At 40.0% G+C, this 21,998-nt stretch overlaps 1 protein-coding gene, 1 long non-coding RNA gene and 1 pseudogene across 3 annotated transcripts; 1 reads left to right on the top strand and 2 right to left on the bottom strand.

The window, feature by feature from the left end:
- The first annotated feature begins 1,054 nt into the window (after window positions 1-1,054).
- On the top strand, window positions 1,055-7,696 carry LOC144634301 (uncharacterized). The gene is made up of 6 exons (XM_078493219.1): window positions 1,055-1,177; window positions 1,579-1,669; window positions 4,175-4,360; window positions 5,343-5,462; window positions 6,461-6,622; window positions 7,107-7,696. The coding sequence occupies exons 2-5, from the start codon at window positions 1,592-1,594 to the stop codon at window positions 6,578-6,580; spliced, it is 504 nt and encodes a 167-aa protein (XP_078349345.1). The 5' UTR covers window positions 1,055-1,177; window positions 1,579-1,591; the 3' UTR covers window positions 6,581-6,622; window positions 7,107-7,696.
- Window positions 7,697-8,998: 1,302 nt separating this feature from the next.
- LOC144634302 (uncharacterized) lies at window positions 8,999-9,790 on the bottom strand. Its single transcript, XR_013567181.1, has 2 exons — window positions 9,723-9,790; window positions 8,999-9,495 (listed from the first exon to the last, which is right to left on the bottom strand). It is a non-coding gene; the product is annotated as an uncharacterized LOC144634302 (long non-coding RNA).
- A 64-nt stretch (window positions 9,791-9,854) lies between these two features.
- Window positions 9,855-20,412, bottom strand: LOC144635349 (uncharacterized; annotated as a pseudogene). The gene is made up of 5 exons (XR_013567355.1): window positions 13,800-20,412; window positions 13,490-13,610; window positions 11,758-12,072; window positions 11,291-11,469; window positions 9,855-10,662 (listed from the first exon to the last, which is right to left on the bottom strand). The product of XR_013567355.1 is annotated as an uncharacterized LOC144635349 (transcript).
- Window positions 20,413-21,998: the final 1,586 nt, after the last annotated feature.

Below are 21,998 nucleotides of genomic sequence, written 5' to 3'. Positions count from 1 at the left end.
AGGCAAGCCCTAAAAGAGTTAATCCACACAAGATCAGTCTTTGACTTCATAATTTATTTTCGGTTTTCACGAAAATCAGTTTGAATAAAAAAAAACCAGATCACGCGAACTCCCTTTAACATAGAGTTCAGGGACTGGCAGTAGCGCCATGCCTAACCTGCGATCAGGCGTTTTTTCCCTTGCAAAGATGAGAGAGACATGATCTCAGGTTATGCCATGCCAGACTCGGCTAGCAGACAGTTGTTTTCACGTATCACGCGCTTATTTTAGCTCAAATCACGCGTCACGCATAACTCTTTTACCACCCTGTGCTCCGGCTGCTCGTTGTCTAGTGGAGTCGAAAAACGTTCTTCATGTGGAACTAGTAAATCAGAGCGCTCTAAACATGCATGCAAAACTTCAGTCCATTTTCATCTTACAGCAAACCTATAAACCTATAGCTAACCAGCGACTGAAGGAGGTTATGGGACTGCTTCCTTATTCCTTTATATTGGTTCATTCAGATCTAAGCTAAAAAGAACATCACTGTAAAATTAATTTTGTAAATTAGATGAAAAAAAAAAGAATACGAAAACCGTGAACACTTTTATTAAAATTTGAAAGAGAACGTAGAGAAAAAAAAGTTGACATTTTTTTGTTGTTTTTGCAAAAATGAACCTTTTGGCTACATCACCGTCCACTTGCTTATGCCGTAAAATCCCGCTTATAAACCTTGGCTTACAACTTCGTTAGGAGTTTTGGGTGGGTTGGTTGGGTTTATAAACGGGAGGGCTTATATCCGGGGGTGCAGGGTGCTGGGTGGGGGTGGATGTTATGAGGGGAATAAAAAAAGAGACACTTCGAAATAAGCTAAAGGAGCGTTGATCCAAACACGTTTACATTTCCATAACCAAGATAGATTTTACTGTTCGCAGTTTTCTAAATCAGTCAAGTGAAAATATCGTGACGTAAGTACTTTGGATTGTGGCATCTCAAAACATAAACGGAATGATCTGGAGGGTTTTTATGCTAATTTATGCAAATAATTATGCTAATCATGCAGAATCCGCTGGATGTCTGCTTTGCATGTTGTTGGGTTCCAAACTAATTTTTCACACGGGAATCAGCTCTTCGGCAAGAGCGTTTGTTTTCGTTTTTGTCGCTGGCTAAGTGAACGTTTGTTGTACTGAAACTTGTGGTAAGTGTTAAGTGGCAATTTCTGAGAGCAGCGGGAAATTTTTGTAACGATACAGATCTTTCGCTGTACTTGGAAGCGTCGTGTATTTGTTGACAGCGAAATGCCATCGGCTAGGACCTGAATTTTGTCATATTTCGAGTTTACCGGTTAAAATTCCGATAAAATTGCCATCATGCTACGAAATAATTGCTATTTCGCATCCTAGGGTATAAGCTCATGAACAAACGATTTTAGTTTATCGATTCTATCGACGCTCATTCAAGATCGATGACTGTTCGTTTGTACTACGGAAGCCGGGCAGTTTGAAATGTAGCATTGTTTACAATCTGTTCTCGATGTATCGTTCGAAAACAGCGCTTTAACTTTAATAGTCTTTCCCACTTACATTTTTTTCGCTACAGATTTACCTGAACGATGGCTGAAGGCGACAGCTATGGATGTAAAACGTATTTTTTGATTTCACTCGAGGGACTCCTGTATTTGGTGCAACTTGTAAGTGAAAGTCGAACGACTTCTGTTAATCCAATCGTCCTACGTATACTTTTGATACCTTTAAGTGGATTTTATGTGTTTTGATGCGTACATTTTATTTGTGTTAGTAAGGTATTTTACTGCCTACGAAGTTATTTTAAATATGCAGGTATTTTTTTGAACATCATAATTTGTTCACCGCACCCAGCAACTACTGTTCTTTCCAAGTGAACTGCGAAATTTCGCGTGTCTAAAACATGTAGCGTAGATATGTTACGTTGTTTTGAGATTGAAAAATAATTCGAGATCATTCCAAGGTGATGTGATATAAAAAATATGACTTGCAGTTTGCCTGTAAGAGAAGCTTAAAGTTTTCTCAAACAAATCACATATTTTGATAATTTATATATAATATGCATATATACAATTAAACCCTACGTAATCGTCATTAAAACGTAATTTAGTTCAGGCGATGATGTCTGCTTTCACGTAACTGGCTAACTATATTATGGCTTGTGACAAAGCTATTTTATTTTATAAGTGATAAATGAGTCAGTATAGCGTTTTCTTTGACACAAGTAGTAGATGGGGAGGGGGGTCTAAAAATCTACATTATTTGTTAATTAATAATGCAAAATGCAATATCAACAGAAGTGTAACGATTTGAGGGTTTGGTTTCACATGGTAAACAAATTTGAAGACATAGGGCCTCTCTGCACTAGCAGACAAAATTGGAATTATTGTCCGTTACAAAACTAAGGACAAATTTTGTTGTGACAATTTTTTTGTCAGATGACTTGTATCCGCACTCAAACTCATGATGCTTTACAAACCTATAAAATCTGACAGCTCTTGTGTGTCCTTGCTATGCAGTCGGCCATGTTTTTTGGCTTGCAAATCAAAGAAAAACTTACTAGTGCCCTTGTCTGTTCATTGTTTGCGAGGATATTGTGACATTTCAGCATTCAGAACACAAATCCGGCAGGAGTCTGCTTGAAGGTCAAGCCGCCTTTGATCAAGTGTTATCAGTAAAGAAACTTTCCAGGGACCTGGAGCTTTTCGGTCTTACAGAAACGGCCAGCTAGTTAACTACACAAATTCAAACATGTTTAAATTCGTGCGACACGTCACAGCGACAAAATGAGCGATAGCAGCATTGTTGCAGCGTGTGTACACGTCTGCGACAAATCGCTGCGACAAAATATAAATTAACCATTGAGATTGATTGATCAATTGTTTTTTTGCGAGAAGGAATTGATCTCTGTCGTCAACGGCGGCTCTGTTGTCGTTGCTGTTGATGGTAGCTTCACAATGGTCACCTGGTTAGCCTGTTTTCTAGCTTCTGTTCATTTATTTATCAATTTTGCTTTTCTGCAGCTTTGAGTAAAATGCACACTTGTTCTGGGGATGCCTTGTACGCTGCAAGATATCGATGGCTATCGATGACAATTGATGTAATTAAGGAAATTTCATTCGTGACTATCAATTGGTCATCAATTGACTCATGCCAATCGATATAATTTAACTAACCATTATCGATTGATTGATTGATTTCCGATCATTGATTTTCATCGATTGGTCAGGCCGGGACTCAGTCGATCAAAGCAATTCCCCCTCCCTCCCTCCACTGATTTCTCAAAGTCACAATTATTTCTTGAATCAATTTTCATTTCCCTTGGAGTTTTGAGAAATCAGATTCTCCTCTGAATACAGTGACTGTGTTCTTTAAACCACACAACAACCAATTGAAAATGCAATTAAACAACTGTTATGCAAGGAATGAATTGAGCTCACGTCTGTTTAAGCTAAAACTAGAAAATCTGGTGCCAATCATCTCCAAATCATCTTTTAAAAAAATGTAGTAGAACAGTACAAATTGTAGGTGTAAGGATGTCAGATAAATTGCTTTAAGTACACCATTAGAAAAATTTTTGGACACCTAAAATTTTTACTATCTTGTGTTAGGGACTGGGTGAGAGAGGAACATGTAGAATTTTTGTTTTTGGTGGGAGAGCGGAAGGCAGATTTAAGGGTGATACATGTATGCCATAAAAAAATATTAATATTGGTTTATTTATCTTTCTATTTTTTTGATAGAGGGAGTGGTGTTAAATTGCAATAAGTTATTGGATTCTTGCCCCCCCTCCCCCCCCCATAATTTTTTCAGTAACCCCCTCTCTCTCTGAGTTTGAGGGTAACTCCCTACTCTTACAAATCTGTGACCAGCCCTAAAAGGGACTCTAGAGGCGCGTTTACACGACAGAAAAATTTGGTACGGACCCATCAAAAAATTGGTCCGGACCTAACCACTTTTGTAGAGAAACAGTCAATTCAAAACGGGGCCATAGCCGCCTATGGCCCCGTTTTGATTTGACTGTTTCTCTACAAAAGTCGTCAGGTCCGGACCAATTTTTTGATGGGTCCGTACCAAATTTTATTTGTCATGTAAACGCGCCTTAGATCTTCCCTTAACCAGTTGACAGAAAAGTTACAAAGCACTAATTTTTAATTTTAAAACATCTTCAGGTTCTTGGCATCATCGCATTTGCATTGGTTCTGAGTCATGATGCTTCCAGTCTTTTCTCTCATTATGGCTTCTTCATCGTCGTCAGTGGTCTGTGTTGGATTGGAGCATTTCTCATCATCTTGTTCCATGTGGTTGGCTGCTGTAAAGTCAAGATACTTGGTGTCTGGCAGAGAGAGTATTCTCTGGTGAATATTTTAAATATTAATAATTATTTTTGACTCACCTAGTACACTGTACAAGTGCTGGTTGGAATAGTAGTTCATTTTCAGGCATTACCTTAAGAATCTCTGCACTCCACTTATCATTACTAGTCAGACTGAAAAAAAAAACAACCTGCTCTAGCTACGATAGTGGGCTGATTACACACAGGTTTTCTTTTAGTTTTACAGTGAAATATGCGTGTTCAATTAAAGGAGCAGTGTCACAATATTTTTTCTGATTACCTTATTACATGAAATTTTCGCGACACTTTAATTTCGCGATTTAAGCGATTTATAAAAAATCGCGAAATTAAACTGACACAAATAATAAGTGTCGCGAACATAACATGACGCAAAAATTAAGTGACTCCCATTATGTCAATAATCAAGGAAGAATGAGTTTAGTACCATTGAAGGGAGGAATTTTCAATGTACAATGGATGTTGCGGTCAATTGACACATACAAGCATGACCTACTTGTAGACATTTCTCTGTTGTTACTTTTGACATTTAGTCCCGCCGTTGCGTTTTTGTAAATTTTGACGTTATTGTTAAATAATAATTGCCAAGGAAACGTCAATTGTGTCTTACTCAAAAACGCGAAATTTAAGTGATTTAAAATACAAAACTTTCGCAAAATCGCGAAATTTGAGTGTCGCGAAATACCGTACCTCAAAATCACGAAATTAACGTGTCGCGAAAATTTCATGTTATAAGGTACTTCCAAGTTGAAGGAAACCTCAAAATAATAGTCTTCTAACATAAAAAAAAACATCAAAGGAGTAATAAAAATGCTAAAACAACCATGGATGGTTTTAACTATTACAAACAAACATCCAAAAAACTTGCCAGTTTTTTCAAGATCAATCTCCATGACGTAGCTCCTTTAATGGCGCTTAACAGCTGAGAACAGTTTTAATAAAAGCACTGAACTAATACTACTTTAATTGTTTTTGTGTTTCAACAGTGGATATTTTTGCTGAGTTACTCCTTGTCGTACTTCTTCTTTTTCCTGTTCTCCTCTGCTCTTTTGTCTCAGTGGACAGAAGTGGGTGGAGAACAACAAGCGGAGTTTATCATTGCTGCAGTAAGTCACTGAACTAAAAGGTTTTACCACATACTGAGTCTGATGTTATACCATAAATCTACATGCACAATGTAGGTGTAGAGCCTTTTTTTCCAAGTTTGTCACTTGAAGTTGTCTTAATTTTTTATATTCTTAACCATCCTTTTTTTCCAGTTAATAAAAACTTATAATTTATGGTGTTTTTCTACCTTACAATTGTACATGAAGCACTTATGAGTCTTACAAATGTGTGAAGCAGCGAGGCATGCAAGGCGAGGCAGCCAGGCATGCAAGGCATGAGGGGCAGAAATCCCTATTCCAAATAAAAAGGCTAACCGCAAGCTACCTAAGCTAACAATATAAGGCTAACCGAGTGCTATTAATATATTTAGGCTAACCAAAATCGATGGCACACCTCACTGCCTCGCACTTTGTGACGACCCAACACTAATCCAGGATTAATTAAAAGTGTTTTTCATTGCTTTAATGTGTTACATCCAAAAAATATCCATACCTTCTGCATGGAAGGTTTTTGGTTTAAATGCCTGTCTTCTCCAGACCAGAAATTCCTGTTAGCTTGAGTTCATACTTTTCTTAAAATGTTTGGCTTTTGAGACCCCCCCCCCCCCCTCCCACCTGAACTCCCTTGGATTTACAGTGACCTTCTGTCAGCAGGGTATGGTTATAAACTGCATACACACAATGTTTTGTTAAGTCAAAGCTGATGGACAGTTTTTTTCTTATAATTTTTTGTTTTATGATGGTGGTGATAGTGATGATAATGATGATGATGATGATGATTATTGCCTCTTTTGGTGGCCCAAAAATATAAAGAGAAAACCTCAGTGACATTAGTTATAAAACTGAAATATAAATTTACACTAATCCTAGATTAGCTTAATTACGGTTTAAAAAGGTGGGCCCAGTTCAAGTGTGTATGGATCAAGCTACTTGAAGTTTATTGGGAAGACAATAATCATTTTTGCTTCCATAACATTATTTCTTTTTTTTTCTTGCAGATCTGTGGCTTTATCCTGACAATTGTGTTCTTTATCCTGTGTGTAATATACTATCGCCGAGTCAGGAAAATCAGACTGACTGAGGTGGCCTGGGAAGGGGATAAATCAGCTAGAGCCTAGATGAACAAATCATGATGACAGAGGACTTTGAAATGTGTACATGTATTTAACAGGGCATGTACTAAAACCCGAAACAACAAAACGAAACCACCGAAATGAAACGACTGAAACGAGCGAAGCCACCGAAACGACCGAAACGAAACCACCGAAACTGCTGAAACGAGCGAAACGAAACGAAATCACCGAAACAAGCAAAAGCCATTGTAACAATTATTAAGAGCTAACCGTAAACAGGCTAACCGGAGTGCATAGTAGGCTAACCTTAGTGAAAAGTAGGCTAACCGGAGTCTGTAGTAGGCTAACAGGAGTGTATAGTAGGCTAACCGGAGTGTATAGAAGGCTAACCGGAGTGTATAGTAGGCTAAACGGAGTGTATAGCACGGTAAGTGGCGAAAATCTTGAAGTTTTGCTTGTTTCAGTGATTTTGTTTCGTTTCGATCGTTTTGGCCGTTTTGGTTTATTCGGCGGTTTCGTTTTGGTCATTTCGGCGGTTTCGGTCGTTTTGTTTCGTTGTTTCAGGTTTTAGTACTTGCCATTTAACAGCTGCATGTTTGAGAAGAGAGTGTGGAATTTGGATTTAGAATTAGAATTTGTTCGCCACCAAAGATGTACATTTGCTTGATGTATGTATTTGTAAAAAAAAAAGATGTTTGTGCATAATTTTCTTGTTTAACAGCACTGTTATTCGTACTGAAATGTTAAGTTGTTTGTATTATTTTGCTTTTTTTTCTCACTAGTTGGTACATGTTTAACATCCTAGTAAAAATTATTTTATTGTTCTTTTGCATGTCAAAGAACCTTGAAGGAGCTTCATGTCAAAGGTATTACGCAGATTTTTGGCCTAAACTGTTCTAAAAATTAGTGGTAGGCAACTTAACCCATGAAAAGCATTATCTTCGAACATCAGAAGGAAGAGATAACCTTAATTTTCTATGACACAAATATATATTTTGGCTGTTCAAAAATCTGCTAGAATCCATGACAAAGCCCTGTTAACTCTCCTATATGTTGGGCCTGTCAATCCTTACACCAAGTGAAGTATTTAATAATGTATGTACCCTTATATTGAAAATGCCTAGGGTAATGATATAATACAGCTGAACATTGCCTAACGGATTTCGCAATCTGTAGTCAGACTTACTGTATTGTACAGTAGCATCTTCACCCCTCTGTGGTGCAGTATTTCTAATCAGTATTGTGTGGTTCCAGAAAATGTCCATACTCCCCACAGAAGGGATTGGAAATTCCTGGGAGTGTGAGGGGTCTCAAAGGCCAAAAACGTTAAGGAAATGTATGAAGCTTAATTCGAATTTCCAGAGGGGGGGGGGGACCCTTTAGAAAAATCCCTTCGCTGCAGGAGGTACGGATAATTTATGGTGCCACACATTAGTACTCAAACTGGCTTGTCTGATGTGGGTCCATTTCGCTGTAATGTCTTGTTCCAGAAAACCTCTGAATCCCTTATCCCACTTTCCTCAAAATTTTCTGTTTAGCTTCATACTTTCGTAGATGAGTCCCCACCCCCCTCAGAATTTTATGGAATAACCATCCATGGGGCGGGTAGGTATAATTTTCTAGAACTGCACAATATTTGTCTGTATTTTTAAAAATAAATTCATAGAGAATGCTTTACCTGCAGAGGTTTGGAGTGATTAAATTGATCTCAATCTATACCTCCACTTCTTGCTCAGTTAGTATAGGAGTTTCAATAAGGTGTACATCAATTTTAAGCTAATGCATCAGTCTCCCCTTCTGTAAGTTTTGTCAGGCATCTGGTATTTCTGCATCCAAAAATGTGTTTATGCCCCAATGCCCCAAGTGGGGTTTGTTGGGCAAGACAAATTCGCTATAGGGACTGTCGTGCAAATGAAGCCACGGAATGGAGAAAAAAGGGTCAAACCCTACTAGCATGTGATGTGGTAGAAATTAATGGGGGAGTTATTTTTAAGCAGTCAGGGACTTTTGTAGGTTTTGTATACTTTCTTAAATTACTCAAATGGTGCAAAAATAACTTTCTTTCCGCATGTGTATATTAAAATGGGTTGGCAGTTTTAGAAGTATTAGGGTGCTTTCCATTTGTCAGAACTGACTGGCCAGACCGGTATATTTGAGAACAGAATTCCGCTGTTAGTCAGATTTGTCCCGTCAAATCAGTCAATAAATATTATACATCGTTATGGTGGATTTGGGGGAAAATCCCGTGCAAAAGGCCCATTTCATATTCAAAACCACCGGACCAGCCGGCCAGTTCTGACTAATGGAAAGTGCCCTCACAGCGTGTCCCATCCTAATCGGGAACTGATAACTTGGAATATGCCTAGGGAGGAGGAGAGGAGAGGAGAGGTATACGCAGATTTGACAAGATAAGACCATAGTAATAAAAGTTCTTGTAACAACATTTTGGGAGAACGCATACTGTAGTTTTAGTTTTATTTAAATTAGAGCATTTCATCAACTGTAGGCTAGTGGAATGAATACTTAATAATAAAATACACTAAGAAGTAAAGTAAAAAAATGGATTTAAGAGGTTTACAATGCAACTTGCCTAATTCTGATCTGTGAGAATTGGTTCGTTTATCACTTTAATGAATTTATGTTACTACATTGTATTGATCTGTATTTTGCGAATTAAACCAAACAAGCTATTTAAAACCGACGACCACCGACAAACTGCTATGTAAGATTATTGCTGAAAAAGCTAGAAAAACTTTCTAAGAAATCTTGTTATCATTGTTCAGCATATGACAAACCACCGAGAACTTACCCTTTATTACCCTTTTTCCTACGTACCTTACAAACTTAAGGAACTTTCCATTGCTCGAGAACAGTCTTGTCAATGCAAACGGTCTGCGCGTGCGGACGGCGCGCGCCGTTCCCGCCAAAACTGCCGCTGACTGTGATAAAAATTCGAAACACTGCGCAGCGTAGGTGCTGAATTTATAAGAAATAGTTTTGTCCCCCTGAAGAAGGCAGCATTGCCGAAATGTCGGGAATAGTTTTTTGACTACAGCGTAGTATTTACATTTTTTGTCATTTATACTGCCGCTGACTGTCCCGCTTGCAGGATGTCAGATTTTGCGACTTACATTATACATGGTATTAAAAATTCAACTAATCTATTAAACCTTCACAGCGGTCAAACAAAAATCTAACGCCACGTCCTGCAGTAGACAAGTTATAGATGGCAAGTACTAAATTTCTATGCATATGCAGTGTACAAAGCTAATCTTTTCAGTGACTTTTGGCTTCGAAAGTACAAGATTTTGGGAAAAAGCAGCAGTTTTGGAGGGAAGTGCGCGCGCGTAATGCATCGACCGCTGTTTGCGTGAATCCCTCCCTAATTCCATGGTCTCATTACAAAGCCAAATAAAACGCTCAGAATTCATGCCGAATAACGCTGTACCTTCGTTTCATCTGCGAATCAATATTTCTTTTTCTAAAACCAATACTGTATTTATGTTATGGAACGCGACCAAACGAAACGGAGGTACTGGGCCTAGTCTCTAACGATGCGCATACAGTAAAGACTAGCTATAAACCTTTATTTAACTTAAACGCGATAAAACTTAAAAGGAAAACAAATTGTCTGGGACTATTTGGTCACTGCCGGACATGCCAGCAAAGGTCTTGTACTTCTATTCATGAAAAATAAGGTGTGCTCCAAAACATCGACAGAAATTTCTGTGCGTTTGAGGTAACGGTTACTAGGTATCACAGAATGCTTCTTGGACACCAGCACACACGCGAAGGACCACAGCTGCGTAATTTTCTGCACCTTTTAGAGCCTCGTTAAATTTACAATCACACTTTTTTACATTTGATTTGCAGGCTTTTTTACATTTAACGAACGCAAGTCTTTTCATGTCAATGAGCTTTTTCACGCTCTCTGTAGTAGGCTGCTCCCCATTAACAATGCTGTGAACTGTGCCGTTGACAGCAGATGCCAATTTTCCCGCCAGTGTCTCGATTAGCTCCTCGTCTCCGTGCAACGAATGTAGTTCACGCTGTAATTGGCGATTGGCCTTCAAGCTTCCAGCTATTGCCTTTGCTTTTTGTTGTTTCTTCTCGACGACTTTGGCGTCCTAAGTTTAAGATATGAAAAGTTAGTTTCTCAAAGATAGGCTTTTTGTAATGGAAATTGCTGGTGCCCGCCTTCTCCCACCCCTGACCCCTTCCCGTGACTACCTATAGCCACCCCCTCCCCCCGTTAACAGGTTCCTTCCACAAATGGTAAGGTTGTGTTCAACCAGACATGGAATAGCTTTCTGCCTTCCGTAGGACGAGGCCACTTAGAAGTATTTCTGCAATTCTCCCCCCCCCCCCCCACGCGTCCCCTTTGCACACCAACCCACAGTGTAAAAGTCATTTATTCATCCCCATCACCTTCTCAGGTTAATCCACCCATTTGCTGCCAACTTTCTGTACCCCTGAGTTGAAAGAAAACACTGCGAGATTTAAGTTCTGCCCAACAAACATACAACAGCGATAGCAGTCAGGGTTTAAACCCCCTCTCGATTCGTGTTGATGGCGCCACCAAGGTTACGTTTTGTACTGATGGGATGATGAGCTAACCAGGAAAATTAAATAACCCACGAGACGACACTTTTGTGTTCTTGAGGGGGGGCTTACTTACAGAGACGTTTACGATATTCCAAAGAAAATCCCTGGGTGACAAAGTGACAGACAAGCACCGGCATTAAATGTTGCTACCTTGAAATCACTGAAGTGGAACCTTGCGACGCTTTCCCTTGTTAAGGTAAGGTATTCTCTGTGTCCATGGAGAAAAGGCCACAGGGCAGCATGTACTGGGAGGTAGTCAAAATAATCTTCCTGTGGTGGAACAATACCGCGATGCAATTCCCACTTCCACGTACAGGGATGAGTTTTCGCTAAAAAAAGTAGAAAAAAATTCGTGAGATAAGATAAAATTGAAATAAGAGTGTGTTGTAAGATGAGTAATAGCGTCACTATTCCAAAGATGTATTGTAATTTTCGATCTAGTAATAACTATATTATACTTGTAAGTTTTTTTTCTTGTATATGTATATTGTATATTTTCTTTGTATATTTGTACGTTATATTTGTGCATTTTTTTTTCTATTGAAATGAATAATAATAAAAATAAAAAATAAAAAAAAAAGATAAAATTGAGTATCCCTTCGAAATTATTTCCTCACCAGGTTGTACAAATTTCGAATTCTTTATCCAGTCAAACCCCGGACTTTCATTGGACAAAACAATGCTAGGCACCAATCCCTTTTCCAGCAGCATCTTGTAAAATGCGGCCCACAGCTCATCAGTGACGTAATCATGGCCGCTCGGGTGCAGTCCATACACGTACAAACCAGCTTCAAAAAGCTTCACTTCAACATTTTCGATTTCTTCTCTGCGACCTGGCTTCTCCTCCTTGAAAATGGTCAAGATCCTGTTGTCCACGGACAAAGCACAAATCACAGGCTTTTCGGAGTGGAAACCATTGGGGGCGTAACATCCTGAAAAGCAACAACAGCTAGTAAGGGACGGACCATTAGAAAAGTGATGGGGGGGGGGGGGGGGTGGGGAAAAAACAAAAAAAAAATTCATGCAAGCCAAAATGATAAGAAAAAAAAATCGTGCAAAGGGGAAGGCAAAGAAAAAAAAATTCGTGCAGAAGGAAAGGTCCTATTAAGCTCTGAAAATACCTGTTATCATTTATCACTTGATGAGATCAATTATTCGACGAAATATATGGTGGAGAACGCTGAAAATAGCATTTCTGAGCATAGAAATTTCAAAATTTTCTGGGGGAGCATGCCCCCAGACCCCCCTACATCAATTGTGATCATAACATTCCCTTACATCGTCTCTCTCCAGCCTGCGTAGATTGCTTACTAGTTAACTCATTTCTCAAACAGATTGCAAAAGCATGAATGGTCGATATACAGTGGTTTTAGTTTCTGTTGTCAATTCCTGTCAAATATGATTTCTGCAGTAATTCGTTATGAATTTCTATTACGTTTTGTTTTAGTTTTTGCATATGTTTATGTCTAAGTTTTCCCATGGACTTTACACAGAAATATGTGAAAAACACCAATCTGTTATACGAAGTGAGAAATTCATCCTGCTTTGGTGTGTTAAAAAAAAATATGTACATAGAATTACAGTGTCCATTAGGGACACAGGGTGATGTATGATTGGGATCGCACTTTAAAAGCTGATATCAATTCAAACCTCTAATTCATTACAGACAATCAAAAAGACTTCTTCCTTATTAACTATTTTTGTAGAAAGGGGTGGATCATGTAATTTCCAACCCTCGATCAGGGCTTGGTCAGTCAATTTTGAGCTAGAAGGAAGGGGTGGGTCACATATTTTTCGACCTCCACTTTTCTAATTGCACCGCCCCTTGACCCCCCCCTCCCCCCTCTCAGTACTTATTGACAGTCCCTAACGGATGAAATCAATGAACAACAGCATTTTTAAAATATTTAAACTATTAAGCAAGTAATCAACAAAGCAACATTTGTCAAAAACATGGCATAAAGTAACAATACATGGCATTTGTCTGAAAAAAAAACATTTGTCTAAAAAAAATTCGAGCAGAGGGTTTCACCCGAAAAAAAAAATTCGTGCACAAGAAATGGACAGAAAAAAAAATTCGTGCAAGCCGAAAATTCCCCACCCCCCCTATCACTTTTCTAATGGTCCGTCCCTAATTAACCAAAACGTAGTTTGGCCTGAGAGTGGAAAATAACCGTGGGAACAACTGTTTCAAGCAAAAATGCAGTTTCTGCCATCTTTTATATTTGGTCGAAGTCGATTATGCAAAAGAAAGGAATTATTGCCGAGAATTTACTTCTGTCATTTGAAATGAATTCACCTCTATGATTTCGGTTTGCCACTGATATTTCCTGTATTTTATTTTCTTACCTGGGATTCGCTCTGAGCACAGTTTAACGTTGCCTAGAAATTGGTTTTCCCACACGGCCACAAATTTCGTAAATTTCTTTTTCTCTTTACCATTCTTGCCTTCTGTCGTCCCTACTCCAGCCTGAAAAAAAGTGCAAATAAAGAAAATAATATACTTTTTAATTTATGCATAAAAGCCGTAAATTAAAAAAAGAAAAGTGCTTTGTCCCAGGTACGAAAATGAATAAAAAAGGACAAAAGAAAAAAATGAGTTCTTCGTAAGTGTGTATTATGATGTGAATGCATATAGTGAGGTAACTTATATACTCACATTGCTGCTCTTGTAGAGTTCGTTAATCCTGTAACGATGTCTCTGCTCCTGGCGTATCAGCTGCTTCACTCTTCTGTCGACGTCTTCGGAATGGACTTGGCTGACTCTTTCCTTTACGGCAGCAACCTGATTCTCCATTTCTTTCAAGCAGGCCTGGAACCCAAAGAGATCTTTCGTCCGCACCTTGGTCTCGCTAACCTCTATCTCAGCAATATTTAGCATAAAAAGCAGGTTCTTCCACTCCATCCAGTGACGTCTAAGGACATTTGTTAACTTCTTTTCAAGTGTTTTTTCCCCTAGAGACTCGCGCTGGCTGAGGTAGCAGGAAAGCTCGACAGAAGAAGAAGCCCACAGGTCTTGGTTGTCAGTTGGATCTGTCTGGTTGTAACCCGCTGCTTGCAATTGGGAAATAAGAATCTGGTTTGCCGGGAAGTATAAAATGTGAGGTTGGATTTTGTGGTGTAATTCGTCCAAAAGTGAAGAACCCTTTTTTGTAGAGTGTTCTGATAAAAGTAGCTGTACAATCTCTAGAGTGAGTGAGGCGAGAGCTGGCTTGTTAGTAATGCTCGATAACCAGCGCCGCAATAGCACCAGCATTAACTCGTACACTTCCACACGCTTCAGTACATTTGATTCGTTCTCGTGTGCCTCAGACACGGCTATTCTTGATTCTTTCTCGTGTGCCTCAGGCACTGCTATTCTTGATTCTTTCTCGTGTGCTTCAGTTTCTGCCAATCTTGATTCGTCCTCATGTACTTTAGGAACTTCCTCTCTTGGATTGTTCTCGTGTGCTTCACGCACTGCAACTCTTGATTTGTTCTCGTGTGCTTCAGGCACTGCAACTCTTGCTTCGTTCTCGTGTATTTCAGGCACCGCTATTCTTGATTCATTCTCGTGTGCTCCAGGAACTGTCACTCTTGATTCGTCCTGGTGTGTTTCAGGCACCGCTACTCTTGATTCGTTCTCGTGTGCTTCAGGCACCGCTATTCTTGATTCTTTCTCGTGTGCTTCAGAAACTGCCAATCTTGATTCTTTCTCGTGTGCTTCAGTTTCTGCCACTCTTGATTTATCCTCATGTACTTCAGGGACTTCCGCCCTTGGTTTGTTCTCGTGTGCTTCAGGCACCGCCATTCTTGATTCGCCATCGTATGGTTCAGGTACTGTTACTCTTGATTCGTTTTCTTCTTTGTTACTTGCTCTACCACACTCTTGAAGACTGACTCGTTCATCGTCGGACGTAGAGTGCTTACCGAAAACTTTAGCGAAAAGATCTTTAAGCTTTCGGCGGTGTATTTTGTAGAGATTCTTACTGGTGTTTTTGTCTAAATAGCTCTTGCAAAGTTCCTCACAAGCGTCCACCACAATGTTTGTGACAGCAGCATCGCTGGGAGCCTCTTTGGACTTACGTAGTTTCAGAATATTGACAAATTCGCCAAGCAACCTCGCAAGTCGCAGGCGTTCCTTGATCAGGTGGTCTTTGATGCCTTCTCCCTCAGTAACTTGAAAATCTTCTGGAAATAGACATTGTTTAATGCTTTGAAGCACAGGTGCGATCAGCTGCAAGGAACTGGGACTGAGATCAAGAACGGCATCAACATCACGTGATGACAGATTTTCTCTTGGCGTAAACAGGAAAGCTACACACCACTTGTCAATCACGTGAGCAGGGAATCCTTCTGCTGTCATCATCTTTCGCCACATTGGAAGCCGATAAAGGCCGTAATCTGCTTCATCTGGGTTTTGCAAATTGATAAGACAATCAAGCCTGTACAGCAGATCTTTAGAAGAATCTTCGTAAACCCGACCACACGCCTCCAGCATATCCCAAACAAAATCCCTTTGTAATGGAAGGGACAGAAGTATCTCTCCCTCGTTGAATAGGTTATGCACTCCCTTCTAACAATTTCTACTTTCTCTGTCTGGGAAGACCAGAGCGAAGCGATTGCAGTGATCGCGGCTGCGGCTTTCCAGTCGATTCTCGCAAGTTTCAAAAGGCTTGCTGTCACTTCAAATGGCAATCGCTTTTGAAGAATGCAAAGAAGGCACTCTAACTGAGGCTGGAAAAGACGGAAGCACGAGAGCGGGAGCATTGGGACATTGCTGACACTTCTAAGGACCTCTAGTGTTACAATGACCTCAGCTTGGATGCGGAGATGGCCCTCCTTGTCTACGTTTTCCCCGTTCCATCCACACGACTCCAAAATGACTTTTGAGCATTGTATGACGTGATGCTGACTTTTGTTATTGCTGAACCAGGGGTGAACAACCTCTAAGTATGGAGCCTTCTCCAGAACCGAAAGGAAGGCACTGACAAACTCGTCACAAGTAGACAAACAGTTTGAAGATTTGCAGACATCGTCTGGACACCGCGGGCAAAGATTGTTGAACAAAGAGTTCCAAAGCTGCACCGCGATATCACGGAGGTTGATGTCGTCCCCAAGCAGACGCCTCAACTCAACAATCAACTTGTGTGCAATCGCAGCTGGTGTCAAGAGTGACGGCAGTTTTTCGGATGGTGTGGCTCGTTCGTCAAACGAATCTTGTGCACCATCTTTGACGCGCGATGGAGATTTGTCGTCTGATAGCTTGCGTGCATCGTTTTGCTGAAAAGGGATTGGTGTTATGCAGCCATCTTGAATTTGCACGCCTGATACTAAATTGAAACACTTCAAAGCACGAACGCCTGGATAACAGGAAGATAGATGGAAGCACAGGGCGACATCTTCACACGTTAAAGAGGAATGGAGAGTAAGCCACTCTAAGTCACGACAAGCAATGCTCCTCTGCACACAGTTCATTTTAGAGTTTTGTCCTTTCAGTACATGTGCTTCCAGATCTTTGCTTCGCACGATGACTTCATGGATGTGATCTATTATTTCAGACTTTCCTCCTGCACCACTAGCGCTTTGGTGGGCTTTCCAAAGCAGTTGAGGAATTTCGTAGTAGGTGTACACGTCCAAATGGCACGGTATCTCCCACTTCAAAGCAACCAGTTTGATGAATGCTGCTCTGTGGTCTTTGGTTACCTTGCTTTCTACAAGATGCGAAAAAATCAAAACGGAAAGAGGAATCAGTTCCGGAGGGATTTGACGAAGAATTGTTTCCGCTTCGATTAGGAGGTCTCGTATCTCACTGACTGAACTGCACATTTTGGTGATAGATTCTAACAGCGGCAACAGGTGGTAAAAGAACTCTTTATTCTCATCTTTGAGGGAGGCAATACACTCATAGATCTCCACAACATCATCTTTAGAGAGTGGATTGGGAATCTTGGAGCAAAGAACGGAATGTAGAGAGTTGGATTGTGCTGATGGTATTTTGGCAAGTTGCACAAGCATTCCAGGACGCTCAAGGATGGTAACGATATGTTGAAGTTCCAAATGGTCCGGGACAATGTCTTCATGGCTGATCGTATGGTGTAATGGAATGACATTTCCAAGTGCAGAGAGTAAAATGTTTCCAATGATGATCCGCGGATTGCTTAGAACTATTTCATGCACTTTGTCGATTAACAGCAGTTTTGTCCCAGGTGTTAAGATGTCTGACTGCACAATTAGACCCAAAGCTTCAACTAAGTTGACAATCGGAGTAGGTTTTGCATTGGAAGGCGATGCATCCTTGCGTTGTCTCTGGCTAAAAGACCAACTGGGATTTTTTCTCGCCAAAAAGCAGATGACCCTGGAAAACATTGACCTTAACTGGAAATAAAGTTGTAAAGCTTGGTATGGACAATCAAATCCCGTTGCCTTCGCAAGAACTGGCATGCAGCACTGTGAATCAACCTTCTCCTTAAACAAACCCAAAGACAGAAGCCCAGCAACTACAAAACTCCAAATGTTCAGTAATGATCAACGGAAAGGCAACTGGTAGGAAACAATTCAGTGAAACTACAATGATGGATGTAAAAGGTCTCACAGAGGTTTTTGTTTCCATCCAGTGTCTCAAACATTGCGGTAAATAGAAGTTCAAAATGTTCCGAAGCTCTTTCTTTGAGAATCGCAGATGTGGAGGAGGTAAGTTGCAAATAGCGTAAGCAGCATCGCAGACCATCCGTGGACTTCCTTGACAGCTGAAATAATCTCACTGTTTGCAGGCTTGAAAGAGGAACTTTGGCTTGCAATGAAATAAATTCGAATGTTTCCACTCTAGTATATTTCGCTGGAGTTTTGTTTTCGTCAAACAAGTGCTTCATCGTGTTACAAAGTTCAGTGAAGATGTCCTCGTGGTTAACGAGGCCTTGTCTAGATGAGGCGACCTTGGACACGAAATCTCGGATAATGTCAATTTGGCAGGGCTCGAAGTATTTGGAAAAACCGACCATTTCCTGAATAAAAGTCTCCATGAAGCTGAGAGACAAGGGCTTGCAGGAGCACAACGATTTGATGAGATCGACTGAAAGAGAATTATAGCCTGACATAGGATCGACGGAACGCAAGTAAAGGACAGCCATATTTTCCTTGACCTTTTCACTGCATTTCTGTTGCGAGAGCCAGTTCAGAAAAACACAAGTTTTGCTCTGGTATTCCTCCGATGCTTTAGTTTGGGGTAGTGCAGTTTGCACGGCTTTTTCAATGAAGCTCAATACAACTGGAAGTTTGTCAAACGAAATTGGAAATATCGAAGTCAAAAGCCCCAGAAAATTGGCCCAAGAATGAACAAAGGGCATTATGGCAGGAGAAAGAACATTTGTGATGAATTTCAACAGACGTTCAGCTCGTTCTTCCAAGCAAACTCCGGTGCTACCTGATCCTTTAGTTTTCAGTGCTGTAAAGAGGTCCAGTAGCCTTTTAAGGGCGGTGTAGTCTGAATCGTTTGGAAAGACGTGATTCCAAAATTTAAGAACTCTTACAACCAGACTTCCTTCGGGAAGTGCAAAGAGTAGCTGCCTGATGGATTCTAAGGTTTGTGCTTTGTGCCTTGTGACATGCGAAGGTATCGTACACCCATTGGACAAAAACAGTTTGTAAACCTCTGCTAAGACTGTATCGCTGATGTTTTTAAACGAAAGTATTTTCAGCAAGGCAACTGTTGTTTCATAATCGTTTTGGAATAAATGGTTATGTTCCTGAAGAAACCATCCAGCCGTTCCTCCTCGTAGGAGAGGTCAACTTCATCTCCATTCGCCTTGATTCCTCGCAGAACATTTACGATATAACAGAGAGGAGACACGGTTAGTAGAGACGGGGGACGGAGGGAATCTGCACTGGCTACGCGAATAATAAAAGCTACATCAGCCGCTTTGGTTAACTGAAGAAGGTCAATCCACGTTTGGAAGAAAACAGCAGGCATTGCTTGATCAAATTGAAAAGGTAATTCAGGCAATTCCTTCATTAGAGGCATTGGGTCGGCCGGGGGTGATTTTCAGCATCAGCAGAAGCTAACCTCAAGGCTTGACTGATGATGTCGATGATATCTGACTCGTCATACGATCGCGACTCTAATATCGTGAGAAGTTCATTGAACAGATCCCTTGCTCCTTTGAGGCACAAATCTGGTTTTGCTAAATCCATAAACGGGTAAGTGCAAAGCTTTTCTTCTTGGAGAATCTGTACAAGTTTGAGTAACATGGAAATGATTTCGGCTGAAAAGTGGAGTTTCTTCGGATCCGAGGGAAAGCAAAGCTTTAAAGCTCTGAGATAGTACTCAAAAGAAATCCGCTTCGACACGTCAGCGGTGTAGCAAAAAGAAGAGCAAATTTCAAACAGCTTTATTATTTTTGCTATGCATTTCGAGGACTCTTTTGTGGATTGTTGGAGACGAGCAACACCTACATTGAAAATCTGAATGATGTGGTAGCCTTGTAAGCACTTGACGCTTTCAAACAGTGAAGCCCGCTGTTTTTCATCTTTGAACGGAAGCGATTTTAATCTTGCTAGGATTATTTTTAGCTCCTCGACAGTGGTATCAGGAAGATTTGGGCTTTGCTTCCAGATCTGTTGTATCTTTTGTTCAATGCTGTCACACATGGAATCATGCGTTTCGACAATCTTGTTATTCATTGTCATCAAGGGAAGTCCCACAGTTTCCTTAAAACAAAAAAAAAGGTGACGGTCACGTTAAAACGAAAACTAAAAATGTACACCGACTTCTTACCACCGAATATATCAAAAGATCGCCGAAACACTTGTCGACATGCTTTTAACCCTTTTAAGTCCTGAGCTTTATTTTTTTCGTTCATGAGTTTAATTCTATGGGGTGTGGGGCGAGGGGCATGGAAAGAGCTTATTTTCGTTAGACTGTCCACAGCCTCTCTATTTTTCAACGCAAAAAAGCGAGAGAATTGGCGAGCGAAGCGAGCGAAACGCTCCCCGCCCCTCACCCCCCTCGCGCCTCCCGTTTTGCGCTGGCGTCCAGTTCTCTCGCCGTTCTTTTCCCGCGCTCATTCGATCGAAAAAATACGAAAAAAAATAGAGGGCTGTGAACAGTCTAATTTTCGTTGCAAACAAGCACGGGCTTCAGATCTCATTTTTTTTTTAAACTGACCGAGAATTTCCAAAATGTAGTTCTTACAAGAAACTACTACTTGTCTCACAATTTCAACCGTTTTTTTAATAGAAATGAGGGAACTTGTTTCTCAAAATTGTGCTTGTTCCCTCGTGTGAACTGATTATCGTGGGACATGTCCCTCAAATGAAACTAAACTAAATCACAGATCTATAATTCCCTATAAACCTTGTTTCGAGACGGCGGCTCGCGAATAATTAATGCAGTGAATAATTTTGAAGCCTGAATAACATAAAAAAAGCTGTGCTCTAAGGTATATAAAAAAGTCGCCCTCTGAGAGGGATAAATCAAGTGGATGTATTGGCCAGATTTAATGAAATTTATGGATCTTCAATTTTTCTACCTTTTTTGCTTCTGTATTGGTCATATCCAGATCACCGGGCTAAAAAGACCCGTTTAATATCGAAATCGAAACTAATAAGCACTGAATAATAGAGTTAAACAATGTGTAGTCACTTATCTATTTCAGTGCTGCACTGCAAACTTTATAATTTTGGTTTCACTTTTGTAAGGCACAGAATGAAAGAATAATAGCCTTTGTCCCAAGATTTTGCTTTGTCGGCACTGTGCGGGAAGTCCCCTGCTGTGTACCTGCAATGGGAAAAACCCCTGTGCGAATTCTTTAAGGAAGTTCTCTTGCAGAAGATTTTCCCCTGGGACTTGTCCCGAGAAATTGTCCCTTCGTGTGTTCCAACGTTAATTAAATGCCACTATCTTTCTAAATTTCAACTGAATAATGATTTTCACGCATGTATTTTGAACTGGCTCTCCATCAATATGTTTCAAAACACCTCTCGCATTCCGGCTTTAGGGCAAGAGGTTTTTAACTTTATTTCATAAATTAAGAGAAATATGACTGAAAATACCGCGATTAAAAGCACAATTTGTGAAAACTTACAATATGAACAAATCAAAAGCTACGTAGCTACGTTCGCGCGAATGAAACACTTTGGCTAGTACGTAAAACCATTCACGATTTAATAAAGAAAAATATTAAACTATTAAATACGTTTTTGAAGCGATGTCATATGAAATAAATATCGAGCAATAATAATGAGTTTTATATTTCCCAAATATGTGTACAGCAGAACAAAGTCGAACAATTCAGTCAATTTCTTAACAGAAAGCAACGTGTGGTTTATTAATAAAATTAATATAAATATGTGACTAAAACCTGTTCAAAATATTACTTCGCCGTTTGCAAGGAATAAAAATACTCCGTCCATTCACACTAAACATTAACAGAAGCGACATATTTCGGCCGTCATTTTTGTTCTTTAATTTACAGCAAAATACACTATTAAGTTTCTTTGAGAATCAACTTGTCATTTGGGATTTTCCACCTTCGAATAAAAATTTCAAGACTAATTCAAACCCCATTTAAATATGAAATGCCAGACCGGCTCAACGCTCTGCGTTCGGGCAGTTTTCGAGCATCTCTGAGAAATTTTTATCCCATACACTCGACCTTATTAAGGAATATTTCAACAGAATTAAAATGATCGTGCTGTAAGATAATTTTCCATGAAATGAAACATAATTTGAGATTAGATTCCTTACCTTTACATTTCTCCCTCTGAAACAGACAACGAATCAACGAATGTGCTTTGTAAGCGTTTTTCACTTCCGGGAATAAATCGAAAGATTTCACGGAAAAACGGAAGCGACGTAAACTAGTGAGTGACACCGCTGGCA

This window comes from Oculina patagonica, chromosome 13 (assembly GCF_052425735.1).
Source record: "Oculina patagonica isolate OP01 chromosome 13, crgOcupat, whole genome shotgun sequence".
Classification (NCBI taxonomy): Eukaryota; Metazoa; Cnidaria; class Anthozoa; order Scleractinia; family Oculinidae; genus Oculina; species Oculina patagonica.
The sequence above is the reverse complement of the archived record's forward strand: the minus strand, read 5'-3'. Positions and strand labels throughout refer to the sequence as shown.